At 37.8% G+C, this 21,780-nt stretch overlaps 1 protein-coding gene across 1 annotated transcript in view; it reads right to left on the bottom strand.

The window, feature by feature from the left end:
* The window catches only part of LAMA2 (laminin subunit alpha 2), a 547,521-nt gene that overhangs the window by 198,216 nt on the left and 327,525 nt on the right, over positions 1 to 21,780 (bottom strand). The window contains exons 18-21 of the mRNA XM_063098359.1: positions 20,400 to 20,486; positions 12,617 to 12,828; positions 8,426 to 8,532; positions 1,048 to 1,228 (exon numbers count right to left, since the gene is read on the bottom strand). Coding sequence (XP_062954429.1) covers positions 1,048 to 1,228; positions 8,426 to 8,532; positions 12,617 to 12,828; positions 20,400 to 20,486 — 587 coding nt within the window. The remainder of the gene's footprint in view (positions 1 to 1,047; positions 1,229 to 8,425; positions 8,533 to 12,616; positions 12,829 to 20,399; positions 20,487 to 21,780) is intronic.

The following is a 21,780-nucleotide window of genomic DNA, read 5'->3' as shown; positions in this document are numbered from 1 at the left end:
TGCAGCTTTATAATTTTTTAGTATATATAGATATTGGTTTAGAGACCACATACAGATTCTGAAAGGATTTACAATTATAACATTCAGAATAACTTAGAATGGCTTAATTTATGATAAAAATCATATATCTAAAGGTCTAGAGAATGTCTGAAAGATATTAGCTATTGAAATAATTATATATATTATTCCTACCACTTCTCACATAAATTTGGTACAATAGTCAATCATATGTTTTAAAATCTCATCATTGAGCTGAGCATGTAGGAGTATTATCAAGTTGAAATCAATGAGTTTAGTAAGCAAAGGTAATATTCAACCCAGTGATTGTTAGAATAAGGGTCAATTCTAAATCAGTGGCATATAAATCAAGGCTAACGCTGAATTTTAACTTTCATCTGCTAACTGGTGTTTTCTTAGTTCATGATTTGTGTAAAGGTTGTGGCTGGACACTTGAGAACACCGTTTGAGGGAATTATGGTTAGAAAACCCTGTCAGCAATTTTCCATGAAATAAACAGCTAGAGCCAACCTGTTTCTTTCTCAGAACATCACAGTTTTCAAGGCAGCTGAAAGTAGATGAAAACATTTTTTTGTGTGCCAGAAAAAAAATATTAACTTCCTTGATCCTTGTACCAATTTTGCAATAGGAAAAGGAAAAATCAAAATGTATTAGCTTGGGTGTAAGAGTTTAAACTAAGATAACATTGGCACCAGAAAAACTGAATATTTGACTTTCAGGTTGCAGCAGTCATTGAGTGACTGGCTGAATGGAGGTCACAGACAGGAAGGGACACAACAGAATTGAGATCTGCTGATAGACTTTTATTGAGTACTTGAAAGCACAGTTATTTATAGGGCAGTGTTTTGAACTGCAATGCATTTCATTTGTTAATTAATTTAGATAAATATACATTACTTATTAGGTTAAATATTTTGTACTACATATTTGTTGCAAATGTGCATTTCCTTTAACAGAACAAACTGTTACAGAAGCCAAGACACCAAAATCAGAGAATGAATACGCAGCATTTAAGTCTTATTTACAGACCTGTGCAGCCTCCTTCTTGAAAGTTGAAATAGCCATGGGCACAGCGGTCACATTTCTTCCCTGTGACTCCAGGTTGGCACCAACATTGTCCGTTCTCTTCACAGTCAAATGATTTAGACCCAAAAGAGTTGCAGTTGCAGGGAACACACCCCCTTGCTGACTGTAGGCCAAAGGTTTCAGGCTGTCACAGAAGAGAAGAGAGAAAAACTAAATTTAAACCAAAGAACTCAACGTTGAAACAAGATGCACGATACTAAGAAATCAGGCAGGAAAAGAGGAATCTATGGGTTATCAGCGTTCTCAGTGCTGTCATGACAATTGGGTTATTATTTCATTGAATGGATCATTTCTATGATATCCAAAGGGAAAAGTTCAATTAATTTCATCAAAATTAATGGCAGAATTAGGCACTATTTTCTATCTGTTATATTTTCACCAGCCTTTGCCTATACTTCCCAAGGTTCTAATACAATGTAGAAATAAGCTATGGGTGATATTTCTAGTTTTAATCTGAAATTTTACTTGCTTCATTCCTAATAATCTGAATTAATTACTTTCATATCTTATGAGTTCCTTCTACTTGGTAAACGTGCTTTCAACATTATTGACCAGCAGCCTAATGTTCGATCTCATTTTTGTCATAAATCTATAAATAATTCTAATCATCATTATAGTATTCTTCTTATCAATATAATCTACAGGTTATACCTACACTGACCAAACAATTGTATCGACAAACATCTAGTTTCTGGGGTTTTGTTCTGACAATCGAAACTGATCTGTGATAACACATATTAAACAACCAGATCAGGTTGGTAAAGAGAAACTTTCATTCTCTGATGAGTTACTCATAAGCATATACTTTATCTGTTTGTACCAAATCATCTTCTATGGTCATTTGCATTACTAACTTTGGCTGACATTCCTGAAATGCATATTATCAGGCCTAGAGTTATTATGTTAGAAAATGCAGATGAATAAAAATCACTCCTACTAGAAAAAAATAAAGGCAGACATTCTACTTAACATACGTTTGGCTTGTCTTTTTAAATATAATGTATGTCACATTATTATGATATTTTAATCTGGAAAATTAGTCTCAGTAATTACTTCTTTGTAAAAATAATTCTTATTTTGGAAAATGAGACTTAATAATTACTTCTTGGTAAAAATAAATCTTGCCACTTAATGTGAGCCACCCAAAGAGAAATGAATAAGCCTTATTATATGTTTTTGCTATTATTGTTAGCAGTATTAAAAATAAGTTCGAGAAAACAAAATTACACTGAAAATTAGACTTTTAAAATGATGGTAGCTAAAATAGTTTTATTTTTTAAATGTAAATGGGTTGATTGAGTTTGATAATAATTTTAATAATTATATTTACTGCTGGTTTTATTTTTATTTCTAGTTCTAATTTAGATTTCACTGTATAATTAAAGAAGAAAATGTGTAATAGTTCTAACAAATGACGTGATTTTAAAAGTAAATTCACCTATATAAAGAAAAATTTGAGTGGTGCATAGAAGTAAGGAGTGTCAGTGGCCATCAGAAGAATTCCCTGCATAGACAAGCAGATATCCCCATATGCTCACTTAAGGTGGCCATCTGGGTCTATAGAGTGAGTGGACATGGTGGGTACTGTGGCAGTGCAGGTATGGGCTGAATCTAGCCATGTTCGTCTTGCACCCTCTCATGCCAATAAGAACTGTTCTGCCCACCAGAAAGTGAGACGGAGACTGCCAATGGCTATGGGGCAGATTCCCTGGTGGGAAGACCCTCAACATAGCTGGCAAGTGAGACTGATGCTGGTAGCCCTCAGGGACTACAAATGGGTCTTGACAGGAGTAGACACTGATTCTGGACTGGACTTTGCTTACCCAGTAGAAGATGCAAGTTCTTAGAGTGCTACAGAAAGACCAGAACAAGAGATATTGCATGGATTTGCATGGCTATTCATCATTTCTTCAGACCAAGGAACACTGTACAGCCCATAATGTCCAGCAATGGACAGAGAGATAGCCTCCTCAGAGTAACTTTGATAAAGAAGTGGAACGGTCAACCAAAACATTGGCAGTCTAAAATGGGAGGAGATATGGGCATGAAGGGCTAGTTTACAGACCCTCACCAGTGTGTGCTCACACTCAGCATGAGGGGAACTAAAGGAGTGTCCCCACTAGATATTCCTGTGTTCCTGGTGGATCTGGGGAAGAGGGGATGGGGAACGATGCTGGTATGTGACTACATAATGCTTGCCCAGGGAAGAGTACACCGGTGTAATGACTATAATTTTATTCTTTCTTCCCCATATCATCTCAATCCCACTCCCCATCCCCCAACACTTTATACACACCTTATACAGTGGTTCCAGGACCAGGTCCTGCAACTACAAGTGCTGGAAACAGGGATGGTTCCTAAGCAAGGAACTGGAACTATGTTTTTAAATATTATGTCAGAATCCCTAAAGGCCTGATAGGGGTGGGTTGTGTCTTCACCCCATTTGGCAAAATTGGGGTTAACAGTGAATACAGCTATATTGTCTGGTGGTAAATACAGCCCATTAGTTTTGCACCTATGTAACCTTATCCTATCTAGATGGGAATGTACGGAGGGTGAGCACTTATGAAACTGGTATTGCTGACTGTAATCTAGACAAGCGCAGTGGCCAAACCTAACGTCCCTTCCCTAAATTGGGTATTAATGGAGAGAAGGTAGCTGAAGGTAAAAAAAAAAAAAAAATGAGGCTTGTGAGTTGAGGAAATACAAAATTGCATTAACATCTCCAAAGAGGCTCAGAGCAAGAGAGGGCATTGTCTCTTAGCTCAATCATACCAGATGCTTGAGAGGGTGAAGCTACATGTTTGCTGAATCCACTCCTACTTTTGGGACCTGACACAATCAAACGGCAGCCTGCACATCTGAGTGGCCTCACCCTGGGAGACATATTCATATGACTGATGATGGACTGGACTAACTATTGATGACTGAGTGGGATTCTGGCAATGTGCCAGGGTCTTTTGAGTTATATATCTTTTTGTTGTAAGGGATCTGTGTTTGAAGACCACTGTGATATTTTAAAATACAGTATGTATGTGGTTGAAAAAGGAAAAGAAAAACTAAAACATGTAATATTTTTATTCATAAGAAGTAATTCAATGTAAAATTCTAGCTATGTGGCCTAGAGAAACAAGGAGAAATCAGGACAACGATTAACGCACAAGCATGCCCATTACAGTATTATTTATCATAGTGAGTAACTGTAGAGGTAGTTAAGTATTCAATGTTAGAGAAATAGGTGAACAAATTAAATTATCATACACAGGCTATGAAATGATATGCAATAATTAAAACCCTGTTTTGAAGCAGTTTTAATGACATGAATATGCTTATAATAGAGCATTAAGTAAAATTTTTAAAAAGCAGAAATCAAAATTATATATACACTATGATTCCAATTACATACCTATAACGACACACATATCCCTCAAACACACACAAATAGAAACAAACATACATACAAAAAAACACTAGAACATAATACATAAAGACAGTTTTTTAAAATATCCAAATAGAGGTAGTACTTTGCATTCACTTTTATTTCCTAAATTTTCCTCACTTAGTAATCTGAATTGTAGAAATAATACTTTATATTTATCTTTATTTCCTGAATTTTCTTCATATATATATATTTCTATATTTATACACACACATATACACACATATCCCTTTAAAGGATAAATCAATCAAATATTAAATGAGCTTCCAAATCATAGTTATCATTAAAAAATTCCAAAGCTGATTATATAAAAAATACACAAAAAGAAATGTCTCCACCATACTTTAAAAATATTTAAATAATGTGGTTTTAAAGGCTAGATACACCAAAGTAAACACCACCAAATTTCAATTATAAAATTTTAATAAACTTGGTATTCAGAAATTTATTTCATAGGCTAAGGAAAACTTCCTTGGTAAATAAATTTAAGGAGCAAACATTCCTAGTCAGTAATTGAGATAATGAGGTAAAACAAATATGGGAGAGAGAGCCTGTCCAGTCCCAGTAGGAAGTTGGGTTGACTCACATAAATTCCTCTCACTCGGGTAATAACGAAAACTAGCACTTACGTAATGTGCTTTCTATGTACCAAGCACTGTTCTAAAACCCTTTACAAATATGAATGCATTTACTCCTCAGGGCAACCCTGGCAGAGAGTTGTTATTCGCATCACTTTTTTACAGAGTGGTGAAACTGAGGCACAGAAAGTTTAAGTAAGTTGCCTAAGGTCCCCAGCTAGCCAATTGTGGAGTCAGTTTTCTGAATCAACCAGCCTGGTTTCAGAATCTGTGCTCTTCACTCTCACAAATACTGCCTCAGAGGAAAAATAGTCTCAGGGCAAAACACCACTTTGTACAACAATACTGTAAGATATGAAAATGGCATGAACGAGAGGTGATTTTCTGCTAAATTTATATTTTGGAGATACTTTTATCAGTTGCCATCCCTTTCTTTTATTTTAAATTTATGCATTTGGTTTTGAAAAACATAATTAATTTTTTAATAACATAAAAAAGATTTCTTCATTTAATAACAATAACAGTCATAATAACAATGCCTAACCTCTCCTAAGAACTCTCCATGTTGTGCCTTATGCACTGTTCTCACTACTACCCTGAAACAGCCTTGGAGGTGCCTGAACAGATTGCCCTGCAAGAGAACCTGCAGTGTGGAATGCTGACGACTGACCACCTCCATCTTCCAGTCGTTAGCATCCACTGGAGGAGTTCCGCAATGGACTGATCACTTATGTGCCCCCCCAATTCATATGCTGAAATCATAACCCCCAAGGTATGGTATTAGCATAGGAGATAGAGCCTTTGGGATATAATCAGGTCATGAGGGCTCCACCCTTATAAATGGGAAGAGGCTCCAGAGACATTCCTCCATCATGTGAGTTATTGTGAGAAGAGGTTGTTTAAGGGAAGCAGACTCTCACCAGACAAAGAACTGCTGGTGCCTTGATCTTGGCCTTCCCAGCCTCCAGAACTGTAATGAACACATTTCTGTTGTTTATGAGCCACCTAGTCTATGCTGTTCTGTTGTTGCAGCCAGAACCGCCTAAGACAAGCTCACACTAGGTCATGCTTCTTCCAAGCTACTCCCAGTCAATGGCTGATTACAGCATGGTTCTAGAACCTTCCTGTCCAGTTCAGGCTCCTCTAATGGGCAGATTTTGCTTGGGTACTTCCCAATTTGGGAATTTGCAGAATGGAATGAATGAGTCTTTTGCTACCCAATCTTTCCTTCTCTCTCTCTCTTTTCCTGGAAGTCAGAACTCCATTGCAGCAGAAGGTTCCCTGCAAGTGATGCTCTCTCTTCCTTCATCCTTTATAGGAGGTCCCCCCAGCGAATCTCTTGGCATTTGCTTCTTGGAGGATCAAAGCAGACACAAACTCTATGAAGTGGGTCCTACTACAGGCGAAGAAGCTTAATTATAGGAAGACTCAAGAAACTTACAGCTAGGAAGTGGTGAGGCTGGGATCTGATGTGAGGCAGTCTGATAGCAGAACTCATTTTCTTAAAATGAACACTAATTAGCCAAGAAATAAAACCATCATTTTTTTCTTTTCTTCTCCTTTATTTTTTATTTCATTATCTCCTTTTTGTATCCCCTGCCCTCAACTCACCATTGTCACTGAATCTATGTTGGCATTTCTTGTCCCTTGTTACTCTTCGGCTCTGCCTGAGACCTGTCCTCTCCCTCCCTTGCTCTCTCCCTCACTTCCTTCTTCCCCAGCATTTTTGTTTTACCTTGTGAGATGGGGGACCAAATTCTATAACTGAAAACAGCCCTCTTTATTTTGTGTATGGTGTGCATGTGTTTCTTGTGTTTGTTGTTCACATGAGCAAAATTATGGTGTGGAAATTGACTAAATCCTTAATTATGATGAAATGTCAGACAAATGTCACATCGGTGGGCTGAATTTTCTTGGGCATGTCACTTTCTTTGCTAGATTTTCCCCTTCAGTTTTTCATTCATAAAAGTGAGTTTTCTTCAAACGATGCCTGAGGTCCCTTGCAATTCTAAGATTATAGCTTCCTACAAATACATTTTTATTTGATTTCTACACATGCATGGTTAATTGAAACTTTTAGGAACCTATGAACTTGAACGTAAGTTTTAAAGCATACGGGTAGTCATTTTTAAAGAGGCAAGGCTTCAATCAGGAATTGCCTCATTTTTGCATTTGCAATTTGCACACTTAGCAACCGTTATTTGGGAAAATGCCACCAGGGAACGTCAGCCGCAGCACACGGAACACAACATGCCGAGGCACGAGCCATGCAGCGCCTCTGGGATTACCGGAGCTGGGGCCCGATAGGCTCCACGAGGGCACCCACTGGAGCTGCTGAAACCCCACCTCCGGGGAGACCCCAGCACCCGCTGTGCTTTCCGTGGCTGCTTCTCTTGTCGGTGCACCTGCCTGCCGAGGTTGCACTGTTTCCCTACGAAGCCTGATTTACAGACACATCTTCCTGTAACGTCACATTGTGGTGACACAGAGCCAACGGGATGGCAGTCACACAGCACACAGAATCGCTTCTCTGGGTCCAACCACATATTGGGCTTTAAAAGCCAACAGAAATATAAAATGAAAACAAAACAAAAAAAGGAGCATACAGTATTATTCGAGAGATAGAATCAGATGATATTTTCAAATCTCCTACAGAAAGGCTAGTATGACATCTGAGAAATGCTTGCTTGTTGCTTAACAGGCTTTATCACCAATAAGACATATTTATGTGAATGAGCTAGTGCAAATCCATCCGCTCTCACGGAGGATCTCAAGATGCTGGCCATTCTAAACACGGGGCAATCACTACGTTCAGAGACTGAGAGCAACATATATTAATTGAATATTTTATTTAACAAGACGATGCATCTTGATTAGCTTCTCTTCTGAAAACATTTGTTAAGTAGGGCTAGCTTTTAAAAGATGAAACTAGAAGAAGGTGTTTGCTGAAAGCAAATGGAGTGTCACATCTTATTCTGCCAAAAACGCAAAGGCAAAGGAAAGAGTATTTTCCTTGCCATTTACTGGGATTAAATTCTTAAGTTATTTGTTTCAGAAACATCCAAATTACACCCAAAATACAAATTCGCTGTCAAAGAAATGTAGGTTGAAGATCAAAAGCCAATGTACAGCAAATTTTTTTGCATTTTGAGAAAACATTTCACTGATCACAGTAGTTTTACCTATAGAGTTAGATAATCCTGAGCCCTTTTTTCAATATGTTAAAGTGTGTGAAACATGTCATTGAAAGCCAGTGAAATTTTTCACGGAGGAAGTAACTCATTGGTCAGTTCCTGCTCCTTACCTTACATTCATCACATCGCCGTCCCTGAACATTGGTTCTGCAATCACACTGTCCTGTTCGAGAATCGCAAACCTCAGAGAAGGAGCCATTGATGTTACAGTGACAGGCTGCAAAGAGACGAGAGATCTGTGGTCAAGAAAAACTTCCTAACAGGCTCAGCAGGCTTCTTAAATAATAATGATGTATCCCACATGCTAACACTGACACCCAAGTTCAGTAATAAAATGTTTTCTGATTTGCTAAGTGCTCTGTTAGGCATTCCATCATTTGATCCCTGTAACAGCTCAGTGAGATGTAGAAATAATCAGGGCAAAGGCACAGTGCCTGGCACATCATATGCTATTAAAATATTAATGTCATCATTATTAGTCAAATTGTAAGAATGAAGACATGAAAATTCAAAGAAGCCATACTTATACAAGGCCACCCATTGTAAGTAATACATACTGACTCTAGAGCTAAAATAACCTTGAGAAATTTTAAAAATTAATAGAACCCATGGCATAATATTAATGTCACTATTAATTTATTGAGTTAACTTTTTCAATGTAATGATTATTTAGTATATGCCAGTTTTTATGTTAAAAGTTCAAAAAAATGAGCTTGAGGTGAAAAAATATATATGCCTTTAAATCAGAAACAGATGTAAGCTAATAAAACATTTTTTTCAAGTATGTTAGGAATACAGCATTATAATTTTTAAAAATACTTTTATTTTACAATTTACATACTATCCCTAAAGACAGAAAATGTATTCCGTTTAAGTGATTTTTTTGTCATTTTTGTGTTATGAAATTATCTGCTGTTATTCTGAAACATATAATAAATTAGTCTAAAACTTAAGTGGCTTTTTCATACATAGAACGGTAATTAATAGCTTACACTGTACTCTACAAGTGTATTTTAAATGATACATATAATTGCATTCATATTAGAATAAAAATATGAGTGGGATATAACATTGAAATTTAGACTATCCATAGGTGGTTTTGGTAAATTTTGTCTAATGTCTCCTAGTACTTTAATTTGAGCACAAGTTATAAATACATTATAAATATGAGAGTACTTCAAAAAGTTTATGGAAAGATTCACACTGTCTTTCAATTCTATTTTTCCACCAACTTTCTGAAATACCCTTGTAGTCACTCCACTGGCCTATGTTATTATTTTGTTCACCTAGCTCCAGGTTCTACTTCCTTTCACTGCTTTTCTAAAGACTGCTTGATTTATCTTCCAGCAAAATTTGGTCTTCAATGTCTGCTAACTTGATACTGGTGTGATGGCCATTGAGAAACTGGCAAGAGCCTAAAGATAAGTCTACAGCCACAGTGTAAGAAAAGGCTGAAGAAAATATTTTCTTTAAGATATCCATTTTTATTTGTACACTAGAATTGTTGTAGATACTTTTAAGTTACTTACATAAGTTTCTTATATATATTACACATAAATTTTTAAAATCTCAAATTAGAAGACTTCTGGTCCAAATGGCGGAACAGACGGTCCCCAGCGTCACTCTTCCACAAGTCAACCAATTTACAACTATAGAAAAGCAATGACAGCCAAGCTGGGGCAGCTAGAGCTCAGGAAAAGAGGAGGAGAGATACACGGGGTTCCTGAATGCGGGAGAAGCCACGATGACAGAAAGAAAAAACTGCTCTGACCATTTTGAGCCTCAGCTGTTTCCTGACTGGAGCTGCTGAGTGCATGGAGTGGGAGCTGGCAAAAGCCACAGCTGTGCCCTTTGGATGAAGTTGCTTGGAGGCAGCAGGAAAGAAGAGAGCCTTGGTGGCCCCCAGGCCAGCTAGACCACTGACAGGGTTCCTGTGGCCTCACATAGGAGCAAGGAGCCACAACAACTGAAAGGGGCCACTCAGAGGCCAGTGAGTCACTGCAAGGGATTGGTGCGTGGCTTGTCCCATGGGAATTGTTTGCAGCATGGGCGGTGGGGGAGATGGGCCCATTAGGAGAACACTGGGTCACAGCAAGGACAGCTGATCTGCCCCCCAATCAGCACAGGACCACTCGGAAGAGACTGGTCAGGAATATAGAATTGCATGGGGTGCCACAGGCCTCAATCCCACCCCTCCTCCTTCCTTCTTCTTCCATCCCATTTCCTTCACCTTTCCTCTCTCCTGCTCCCTCCCAACTATTTCACAACAATGTCCTAGAATATTAAAAAAAATTAATAAAATTACATTTTCTTTTTAAATAAATAAATAAATAATCTCAAATTATTTAGGATTTAGAAGTCACTTTTTCTGACTGATGACTAAAAAATTAAATTTGCCATGCATTTGATAGTTATTAATTGATGTCGTCTTAAAAGTGATAAAAGCAAAACAGAATTCTGTTAAAGTGGCATTTAGAATGGAAAAATATGACATGTAAACAACATACATAAATTTAAAAGGCAAAATATATTTCTTTGTAGTGGTGTAATTTTCATGAACACATCTAGAGGTAACCAAAATAATTTTTCCATGAACTTTCTTTTCTTGAGCGTTTACTGCTTATGTGAAGAGCTATTGTAACCATGAAAAATTATAAAATAGATAATAAATGTGTTTCTTATACTTTTAATTATAATTACATGCCAAGGATCATTAAAAATCATAATCATGTCTATTCTTGTGGCAAAAGGTATAGAAATAGGTGATGGTTCAAAATGTTTTTATTCCCACATTCTTTATGTGTTCCTAAGATTTCATGCCACAGATCCCTAGTTTACCATAATAAGATGAGAGAAACAATATCATCAACTTTATGGAAGCAGTTACTGGAAGGGGGAAAAAGAGGTCATTAAATGATTAATGTAGCCCTAGAATTAGTGAGCCACCAATCCTCACAACTACCATGAGCACTGCTACCAAAGGAGCTACAATGTGTGAGCATCTCTAGGTGCTAGATCCTTTAATCCCCACTGAAAACTTATGTCCCTTTCTGTAGATGGAGAAACTGGGTCTCGGTGAGGTCAAATGTCTTACCCAAGGTCATACAGCTAGAAAAAACAGATCTTAGATAATCTGTTTGAACAGAAGAATTTATCCAGCTCCCTATGATTTTATGCATATGCCAGAAATCTGAGCCTGTTGGAAATTTTATTTTAGAAATATTATCAATTTTCAGGTGTTATTAATAAATGCCAATTTTTCCAGCAAGTGATTTGTTTTTGATTCAACAGATTATCATTTTAAATGACAAAAAGCTAGCACTCACCTTCTAAACCTATGTGAGACACATTTCTTATTGAAATGGGGTACCTTACCAGATCTTTGGTGCTCACAGCAGAGATAATAGACTACATTTCCACCGGTTTCTATAATTCTTCAGGTCGTGGGACCCATCTAAATGATTGGAAGAGTCTCCACTTACATCATAAACTCAGCAGAAATGAATTGTTGGGCTGGTTTTACAAACCTGCTCTGCTTAAAGATCCTGAAGCACGTGAAGCTCACAAGGGTCAAGTGTCAACACAGACTCACTCACCATTTGATTTTCCACAAGATCCCCTTTGCATATTATGTTACCATAAATAGAAAGCATTTGTAAATTCTATGCAACACTAAATAACACAGCTAAGGAGGGGAGGAATGTTCTATACCAATATGGATGAAGCCCTAGAGTAGCTGATTTTGTGGAAGGAAAACACAAAAATAGCATTCTGTGAATAGCCCTAAGATGAAGGTTAATCACTCAACAATTACAAATGCCGGTGTGTGAAAATACTGTCAGAATCTTATACCTATTGTGAAATACAGGACTATAATGCTCACATATGAAAGTAAAGTTAACAGGTATAATGAAATAATATGGGCAGATAAATTTATTTCAAGCAAATGATTAGAATTGAGATAAACAGAAAAGGATACGTAGGGCCTACCTAATTTCCAAATTCTTCTTTCCTGCTTATAAACATAAGTTCATTTTAAAATCTTCATTTCACATGTAAACAGAAATATGTGTAACATTTGAAAAATCACGACACTTCAACAATGCAACAATTTTCAAAGGATTTACTCTATTAGTACAAAAACTATTTTAGAATATACAGGCTCTTTATATATGCTGTGCATCTATTATCCATGTCTTGCCCATAATTTCCTACTCTCCAATCCCTTCTCAAGAAATCATCAGCTCCTTTGAGATACAATGCATCAATTCTGTCAGGGGCATCAATAGTTCAGGACTTACGCTGACAGTTCTTTGCATCAACTGCGTCTCCAAAATATCCATCAGCACAGAGCTCACAGTACCGGCCTGTTGTACCTGGCTTACATATCAGACAGGAGCCAGACAAGCTGTCACAGCTGCCAGAGATGGAGAAGTCAAGGTTGTCATTGCATTGGCATGGCTGACATGATCCTCCAGGTACAGAAGGTTGTCCAAAATAGCCTTCCGCACACCTAAGGCGAAAAAATTCATCAGTGAGTATTTGGGGGGGAAACTCATGAAATTCAATGGGGAAATTGCATAGTTTTCACACAACCCCTCTTCCAGGGTGATGCCTTTTCCTTTTTAAGTGTTCCTTTTCTCAAATGCAAGGTGATTTTAAAAAATGTTTTTCTCTAATTGCAGTGTAGATGCAAGATGAAATCATGCCAGTCCCACTAGTAATCAGAATTCAGCCAGGAACAAAAAAAAATCTTGTCACTGGCACTGAAGATGACACCAAAGCATAATGAGAAGTCTGCTGCTAGCACTCTAGAGGAATCCAGGATCCAGGTCTGTGATGGAAAGCCTTTGTAGTACAACATATCATATGCCTCCACTCCAATTGGTTGTTTTCTGTGCAAATATGTAAGGAGCACATTTTTTTGTTGTTGTTGCAGCAAGAGCTTGTTATGAGGAAACAGGCTCACAAGGAATTTGAGTAGCAAGAGTTCAGAATTTATTAAATAGAAATTATGACTCAGAAGATTCTTAAGCTATTTGGGTGGGGGCTGTGGGTATCTCTGAATTAATAATTGGCTTGTATGTATGTGCATATACATTCAGAAGCAGATTTTCATTGAAGCGTCTTTACTAAAGGCAAGTCTGAGAAGGTAGGCAGGCATATTACGGTAACATGTCAAAAGGTGATGCTGAGCTGTGCCCACAACTCATGTAAGCAAACTCTAGGTCTTTTTAATTTTTTAAAAATAATCTGAAACCATTTTACATATTATTGGGAAAACAAAAGTTCCTTTATTGATAAAATATAGCATAGAAGATTTTTTAAAAATTACAGAATCAATTTTTCCTTGATCCAAATGCTATCCTTATAGGCAGCACCTATTTATAGTCTGCTCTGTTTTTTCTTTCTGTTACATTTGATGATGCTTCATATCGAGCCACACTTGCCAAAAGGGAAACAAAACAGTGTACCTGAAGTCAGATGGTCAGGCCAGCTCTGTTATCTATGCCATCTTATCAGAATAAAGTCTTTGCAGCAAGGTCAGAATTGAAGGGGAACAAAAACAGTGTGGGAGAATATGATTTCCTCAGTAGTGCATATAGTGCTGATATGGAAGTCATCGTTTAGAGAAAGCCTCTCTACCATTTGAAATAAAAATGGTTGAAATCCAGTACATCATATTGAGGATACTTTAATTACATCACTGCTGTGGGGCAAAGTCATTAATTTGGTACAGATACATTATTATTCTAAGTTTTCTAGAAAATGTATAGGTGCCATAATAATCTTGTAGATTTAATCTTTTATGATCAGTTTAAAAATGGTATTACTAATTTTAATTATATTCCCCAAAATGTTTTATAAAATTATGAAAATTGTGTAAATATTGCTTAGAAGATCACTACCACCCAAAAATATAATTGTTCATTCATTCTTTATTATAAAATCTAAAATAACATTTTAGTGCATTAAATTCCCCCACAATCCCTTTAGGAGTGGTATTCAATAAAGATAATAAAAAGATCCTTTTGAATTTTAACCTGATTCTTCTTGCCTTATTTGATATTCAGAGCTTATGATCACATCCACATATATTCACATCTCATTTTGTTTACCACTAAGAGAGTGACTTTGCTCCACTGGAATAAGGATATGCAGTGATCATTATCACAGCAACAAAAACCTATTATTTTCAGCTCACTTTCCTCAAATGACTTATTGCCCTCAGGAGAGATGGCATTGCATAACAAGATCTGGGAATTTTTCAAAACACAGATACCAATTAATAAGTCCAAAATTCATCCATAATTAAAAAAAAATAAAACTCAGTCCAGCGAGAAAATAACTATAATTAAGTAGAATAACTAAAGAAGCATCTATCTTTAATTTTTTGCTGCAGGACATGTTAGGAAAATTTGTGAATATACGTGATGGAAAATTCATATGCCACTTTATTGCAGGTGGGACCATTTTCTGCAGTACATTAGCAATTACTGGTGAGTGTGTGTGTGTGTGTGTGTGTGTGTGTATGTGTGTATGTGTGTTCTATACATAGAATAGTATTCTTAGAGACTTATAAAAATGTTCCACTAGAAATTAAAAAGTAATTCCAGGGTTGGAGGATACAATACTGCTAATCATATAATTTTTATTAATAACAATAGTGTTTTATAATCTGACCAAGTTGGAATCACCTAATTAAAATTAGTTTGAATCACAGTCCTTTGGACCTTTCCAGCTTCTCAGATGTTTACTCCCTCAAAACTAATTGCAATGTGAAATCTCAAGCCCTCTCACTTTCATATGCAAGGAAAAATGACGGTATCTTTTTAAACAGATTGTTTATTAGATTCCTTGCTAGAGATGGACATCTTGACATAACAAGTCACTGTTCTACATTTGTTAACTTTTTCAAATTAAATTGCAATATTTTGAAAAGAGACCCTGTAAATGTAAATAGGACTCCAGGTAACACCAGCAGTTATGTTTTACAGTTGGGGCAATTGATAATTTAGGATTGCTATTAGAGGGAGGGAAAGAGAGAGAAACAGAGAGACAGAGGTGGAAAGAAACAACAATGAGAAGAATGCAACAGCACCGAGGGGAGTTTTCTCTCATCTCATTCTGCCCCGTCATTTTTTTAGCAACTTTTGGCCAAAATCTATGACCTACATCCCTCTTATAAATAGGCCCAAAACAATAAAAGCTAGCTTCAATCTCTCTAATCAAAGAGAAAAAATCTTGCCTTTTTCCCCTTCTTCCCTTTCTCAAAAAAATCTACTGAGCACTTTTATATGATTCTAATATGAATAAGGCAGTCTTTATACTATAGTCCATGGAAGAGGAATACACATTTTAAAATGCAGCAGTAGAACACTGGAAATATACAAATGTTATGATGGAAGCATAGAAAAGGGAAACCAACTCAGATTAGGATTAATGAAGGATTCCCTCAGGATGATAGAGCCTCAGGCAAAGGAGCAGAAAGGGCTGCAGGCTTTCCAGCGCAAAGGACAGCAATGGCAAAGGCACAGAAGAGGCTGGCTGTGCTGTAACACTCTCTTCTTACTACCTTGCAGTTGACATAATCAGCTAAAGACTGAGAAAGTTTGCCTGTTTATATGCCTTTCTACAAATTAGATAGAAAGTGTCCTCTCTAGGCACAGGCAGAAAAAGTGAAGAGAGAATGGACACAGCTGGGCAGCCAGGCACAGCACAGCAGATGCATTGGCAAGAGTGTATTAGTCCATTTTCTTTACTTATAACAGAATACCTGAAACAGAATAACTTTACAAAGGAATGAAATTTATTTCTTACAGTTTTAAAGACTGGGAAGTGTACAGTCCAGGGGGCACATCGGGTGAGGGCCTTCTTCTGGGTGGGAACCCTCTACAGGACCCTGTGGTGACCAGGGCGTCCTATGGTGAGAATGGGCTGAGCAAGACAGAGCTAACCTTCTCACTTGCTCTCCTTATATAAAGCCATCAGAGCCATGCCTGTTACTCCATGAATGGATCAATCCATTCAGCAGGGCACAGTTTCCACAATCTAATCACCTCTTAAAGGCCCCACCTTCCACCACCATATTGGGGGTTAAGTTCCAACATGAGTTTGGAGGGGGCATTCAAACCACAGCAAAGCAGGCACACTGGATTCGAGCCCCCAACCTCCCTTCCCTGCATGTCACTGTGCAGTGCACAAACTTCACAATCACACATGAGAAGCCTCTTGGAACCACAGTTGGAGCCACAATCTTGCCAGCAGTACTACCAGGAGATATGATGGTCTCTCTTCTGTTATTTCTATAACCCCATCTCTGCATCCAATCAGATGTGAGAAAAGGTCTCATCAGCACAGTGATCAGAGGGCAATTAGATTGGATATGGATTCAGACATTTCTGAAGCAGAGAAGAGCTAAAGGGGATTTTGGAACTAAAAATTGGAAAACAAAAAAGGAATTTCTATGAGATCTAACATGAATTATGTGAATAAAACTGTAGGCAAATTTTCAAAATATTAGGCAATTAGATTCAAATACCTTCTGCATTCTCAGTGGCAACTGTGAAATTAATTTTGACTTTTGACCTCCTTACCTAGGGAGGAGTTATTAAAACTTTGCCATCTGGGGAGGGGGCGGGGTTTAAGAAGTCCACGTATCCCACTTAGTCTCACGTTGTCCTATACAACCCACTGGCTGAATTTGCCACAGTCTTTTTAAATGTCCTCCTTCATGATGTGTGATATGTTGCTGGGGCTACAAACTTATTCTGAAAGTAATTTGGAGTCCAGTAGGGCAGGGCTCATCAGTATTTAAGTCACTTTTCACTCTAGAATACATTCTTTTTTATTTCTGTTGATGCTCCAAGACTTACTTAATCCCCATTCACCCTTCAAGACATTGTCTCTCTGCTTTTCTATTTTTCTCCTCTAGTCCAGATGATAAAAGCCTAGAATCTTAGTAAAGTGCCATGATGAATACTTTGTGCCCTCACTTCCTGACTCTCTTTATTTTCTTTTGTTTAAAACACTCCTAGCAAAGCAGTGATATCTCAAAGGTACAGTTGCTTTGGTCCCAGGTAAGTGTTTTCCAAGCTGTAACTAGGGTTCTACATCATGTGACAGAATATCCATCAATATTTTGTTGTATCTTTGTTTGCTATACTCCTGTTCACTATATTTTCTCTTCCTCCATTCAAGAAGCTAGGCCATTTTGTGTGACATGCTTGAGTGACGGGACTTGACAGGGCAAAAGGCAGACATGTAAGAATCTTCTGGAGTGTGGCTTCTAAAAGTCATCATTTCTATGAATATATCACCTCCTCCCCCAAACAAAAAATGGGGTGGAGTTGAAAAGGCAGATGGGGAAGTGATGACATTACAGATGTTGGTGGGTCCCAGTGTGGAATGAAAGAAGTAGAATAATTCTTGAGTACCCCCCACCACCCGCAAGTGGAATGAAAGTAGTGGAGAGAGTTGCTAGAGCTGGAGGGAAAATAATTAGGAAAGGGAGAAAGAATAAGTCAGCGGAAACACACTTGGATGAACTACTCAGGACTAGCTGGCCCCACCATATGCCCCTTGCCCAACACACACACACACACACACACACACACACACACACGCACACACACGCACGCGCACACACCCACACACACATGCACGCGCACACATGCACACACACATGCACACGCACACACACGCACATGTCCCTGGTGTTAGGTAAGCTTGTTAGAACTTTGATTCAAGCTTGAAGGTAGGGAGGGGAGGTAACCCCCGCCTTAAGTTGGTTGAGATTATGTTTCTAAGCTTTCAAAACTTCCACATAGAGAGAAAGGGGCCTCAAAATAGAAATTAAATTGAGATAAAGAATATAAAGTTATAATTCTTATGCATCTGAGCTGTAGTCTGAGATATGTTCTTGCTATATAACAAAAACACTGGATTTATGGCCACATAAGTAATACTGAACTAAACAAATTGAATAGATTTCTTCACTACACACTACAGGACTTGCCAGAACTTTTAACATGCTAATGGATACTTCCCAAACTTATGTGATCACAGAATTCTTTATTCCATGTACAGTTTAGGAAATGATGCTTTAGTTTTTAAATGCTGATTTTATGTAGATGATGTGCATAAGCTAATCACACAAATCACTTACAGAATGGTTTTGATTACAAGATTTGCAGTGCAACCAGTATCTTCTCTTTTGCCTGACCCTTATCCTCACTCCCTTCCACTTCAACATGCACATCTCAAATTTTTTTCCCTAATATTTTGGATCCATCTAATGTGCTTTTGGCTCATCTAAATACAGAGAAATAATAAATCCTAAATATTCCTGGAAAACCCTAATCCATATTCTGGCTGGAAAAATATAGTACCCCATTGTCTATATAATAACAACGTAAGATTACTTTTGACTAAAAAATTTGAGTTGGAGATGAGATATGCCATTTGCTACACCACATATGCACGTTGCCACCTTCCTTTGAATCAAATTAATATAGATTTTAGACAGAAAATCCTGCTCTCTGTCAGGCATTTATTTCCTTAGTGATTTTCATTATGCAAGTAGAATTCTCTCCAGGATACATGCAGCCATTTTCACCTACATTAAAAAAAGATGTGAGCAGCTTGAGGGCAAAGATGGTATAATGCACCTGCTTATACCCAGTGTTTAGCCCTGTACCCAGCACATGGTGGTTGCTAAACAGATGTTTGTTAAATAAAATGTAGCATTTTAAATTGCAGATGGTTCAGAAACTATTGTCTAACATGTATAGAAAGTATAGTGCGTGAAGCAAAACAATATAAATGCATTAGAGATTATGCTCACCTAGGTAAGTAGATTTAATGGCCTTGTATGACAGAGCAGCTGTCATTTTCCAGTTGCTAAAAAAAATGTTGCTTGTAGTGAGCTGGGGGGTTAAGCATGTGATGTAAATCTGTCTTGGCAATAATATGGTCTCCTATTATAGCAAGTAATATACACAAGCCATCCTTTTTAAAAAAGAACACAGTTAAAGACCCCTAGCTTCTCAACTGCAAATAAATCCTCCTTATTTCAGTTCTTTTCTTCCATTGTTAATTTATAGATGCTGCCATACTCACAAACAGTACTTGTTGCTGCTAGGAACTGTCATTGGCATTTTGTCCACAGACTGCTAGTTGCCAGCTAGATTCTCTCTGAGTGATTGGCTCCTGCTTCGTTAACTTTATGCACCCTGGTTGAAACAGAGGTGCTAGCTGCCAAGAAGACAGGAAGAGATAGGCAGAAATAGCCATCTCTGGGGTTAGCCTTGGTGCTGATGAGTGGAAGCAGGTCACTTCCTGTGCAGCCCCCCCACCCCACCCCCAGTGACAGTAGCAAAGGGGACTATTTTCAGTGCTAAAGGTTGTTATGTTCAGCAATGATATCAAGGCAGAAGTATGCACCATTTTTATACTGGGGCTGAATATACAGAAGAACCATTTCTTAAAAAACATTTCAGGAAGAAATACAATCACACAAATGATGTAAAATGACATCCATGGTTCCCCTGCAAAGCCACCTAGCAAAATCAACAGGAATTAAAATATTGGTGTAGGAGTAATTAGAAGAGGATATAAATCATGATAATAAATTACATTTTGTTTCTATTTTCAAATCTATTTAAAGTAAATTATGAACCACTTGCTGAACTCTGAACTACACATTTAAGCCACATTTTAAGGACAAAAAGCTAATTATGAAAAATAAATGGTGCCAACATAGACAGTAAGATAAATCTGAAAGTGCATGACTTTCCACTTGAGCAACACTTTCTAGAAAGATTGTAGGTCAATGTTTAACCTTTAATATTAAAACATTAATCAGATATTCTCTGAGTGAATGAAGATTTATTGAGCAATTTCTAGAGAATAAATAAACTATAGAAATAAAACACATTTGTTTGATAAGTGTGGTGAGAAAGCTTTATTTCACCTCATCGAGTGTGGCAGCTTCGCTGGGGTAGTGCAAAGGATGATACTGCCTGTGGTTTTATAGCTCTCAAGGTAGAAATCATTCTGCAAGACAGTGTAGTACATGCTTACCTCTCACAGCGTGGTCCTGTGTACCCGACAGCGCATTCATCACAGATCAGTCCAAGACTCCGGTCTAAATGGCATGTCGGGCTAAAGCTATGTTGATGTTGTTGGGGAACGACAGGGACAAGAAAGAAGCACATACACAAAGTCATTAGCAGCATATTTTCATTTCTCTTTCTTCACTACTGCTGTGACAAAAGGGTACAGGCTGGTCATTCTCATCTCAGAGACAGAGATTAGGATCCAGGCAACAGAGGGTGAAATGACATTGCTATTTCTGCACATGTGAATATAGCCCGGTGGAGAGCAGTATCCCTGTGACATGTTATTAGTGACTTTTGACTGGCTGGATCGTGAGCATCAGTAACAAGTGGGAATGTACAGCGGCTTTTTAGGGATTTCCTAGGCCTGACGAAACAAAGCCTCACATGCTTTCTCTTTAGCCAAATCCTACTGAATCTGAAGCAGCCCAGAGAAAACTGCTAGAGATTGTGGAAGACTCGGTAGGTGGTAGCGGTGGTGGCAGAGGTGGTGACAGGAGTTCCTACTTCCAGGACCACTACTGGGGGCAGGAGGTGTGCAGACTGCTGCACATGCTGCTCACAGGCACTCTGTTCCACTGATGGAATCCTCAGGAAAGCTTTCAGAAGAGATTAGGTGTGCATATTCTACCAAAGCTTATAATAAGCCAAACCAACACCAAACAATCTTGCCATTTCATACCTTCTGGCATGATCCAAAGTTTATCTCTCTCATTGTATGCACTAGGGTATTTCAAGAAGTTTGTAGAGAAACTGAATTAAAAGAAAATGTGAATTTTCCATGACTTTTTGAAGTACCCTCATATTTCTAATTTGGGTCTGAAGTAACAGAGTTGAACACCAAGCCAAGAGCCAGCAGAGAAATCATGTGCTAGCTTTAGCCTTCAACAACATGTTCAACTCCAGCCATACTTCTGTGCTTTGTGAGAGACACCTTTCACGCATGAACCCTTACCCTGAGATTGACACGTGTAATGTGGTTATCTGCGGGCTCTCTGAAGAACCATCAACCGTGTTGAATTCTGTGAATTCTGCTGCTGTACCATTTAAAAGGGAAATGCCCCCAATTAATCTTTCTCCCATTATGTTTTCCCTAAATAGACTTATTTTCTATTGTATATGACAGGACAATTCAGTAGAGGCTTGCTTGATGACTAAATGAATTAAAGAGAGAACAACAAATTAAACACTGCAAGTCCTGATCTCATTCTGCTCCTGACACTTGTGTGACTTTGAAATACTTTTATAACTTTGGTGCAGCTCATAGGTACTATTACTGAATAATTTTTCTCTGGCTTAACTAATCATAGCCCTACAAAGATTTAATAATTCTTATTTTTGTGATA

The sequence above is a fragment of the Cynocephalus volans genome, chromosome 5, assembly GCF_027409185.1.
Source record: "Cynocephalus volans isolate mCynVol1 chromosome 5, mCynVol1.pri, whole genome shotgun sequence".
NCBI classification, from domain to species: Eukaryota; Metazoa; Chordata; class Mammalia; order Dermoptera; family Cynocephalidae; genus Cynocephalus; species Cynocephalus volans.
The sequence above is the reverse complement of the archived record's forward strand: the minus strand, read 5'-3'. Positions and strand labels throughout refer to the sequence as shown.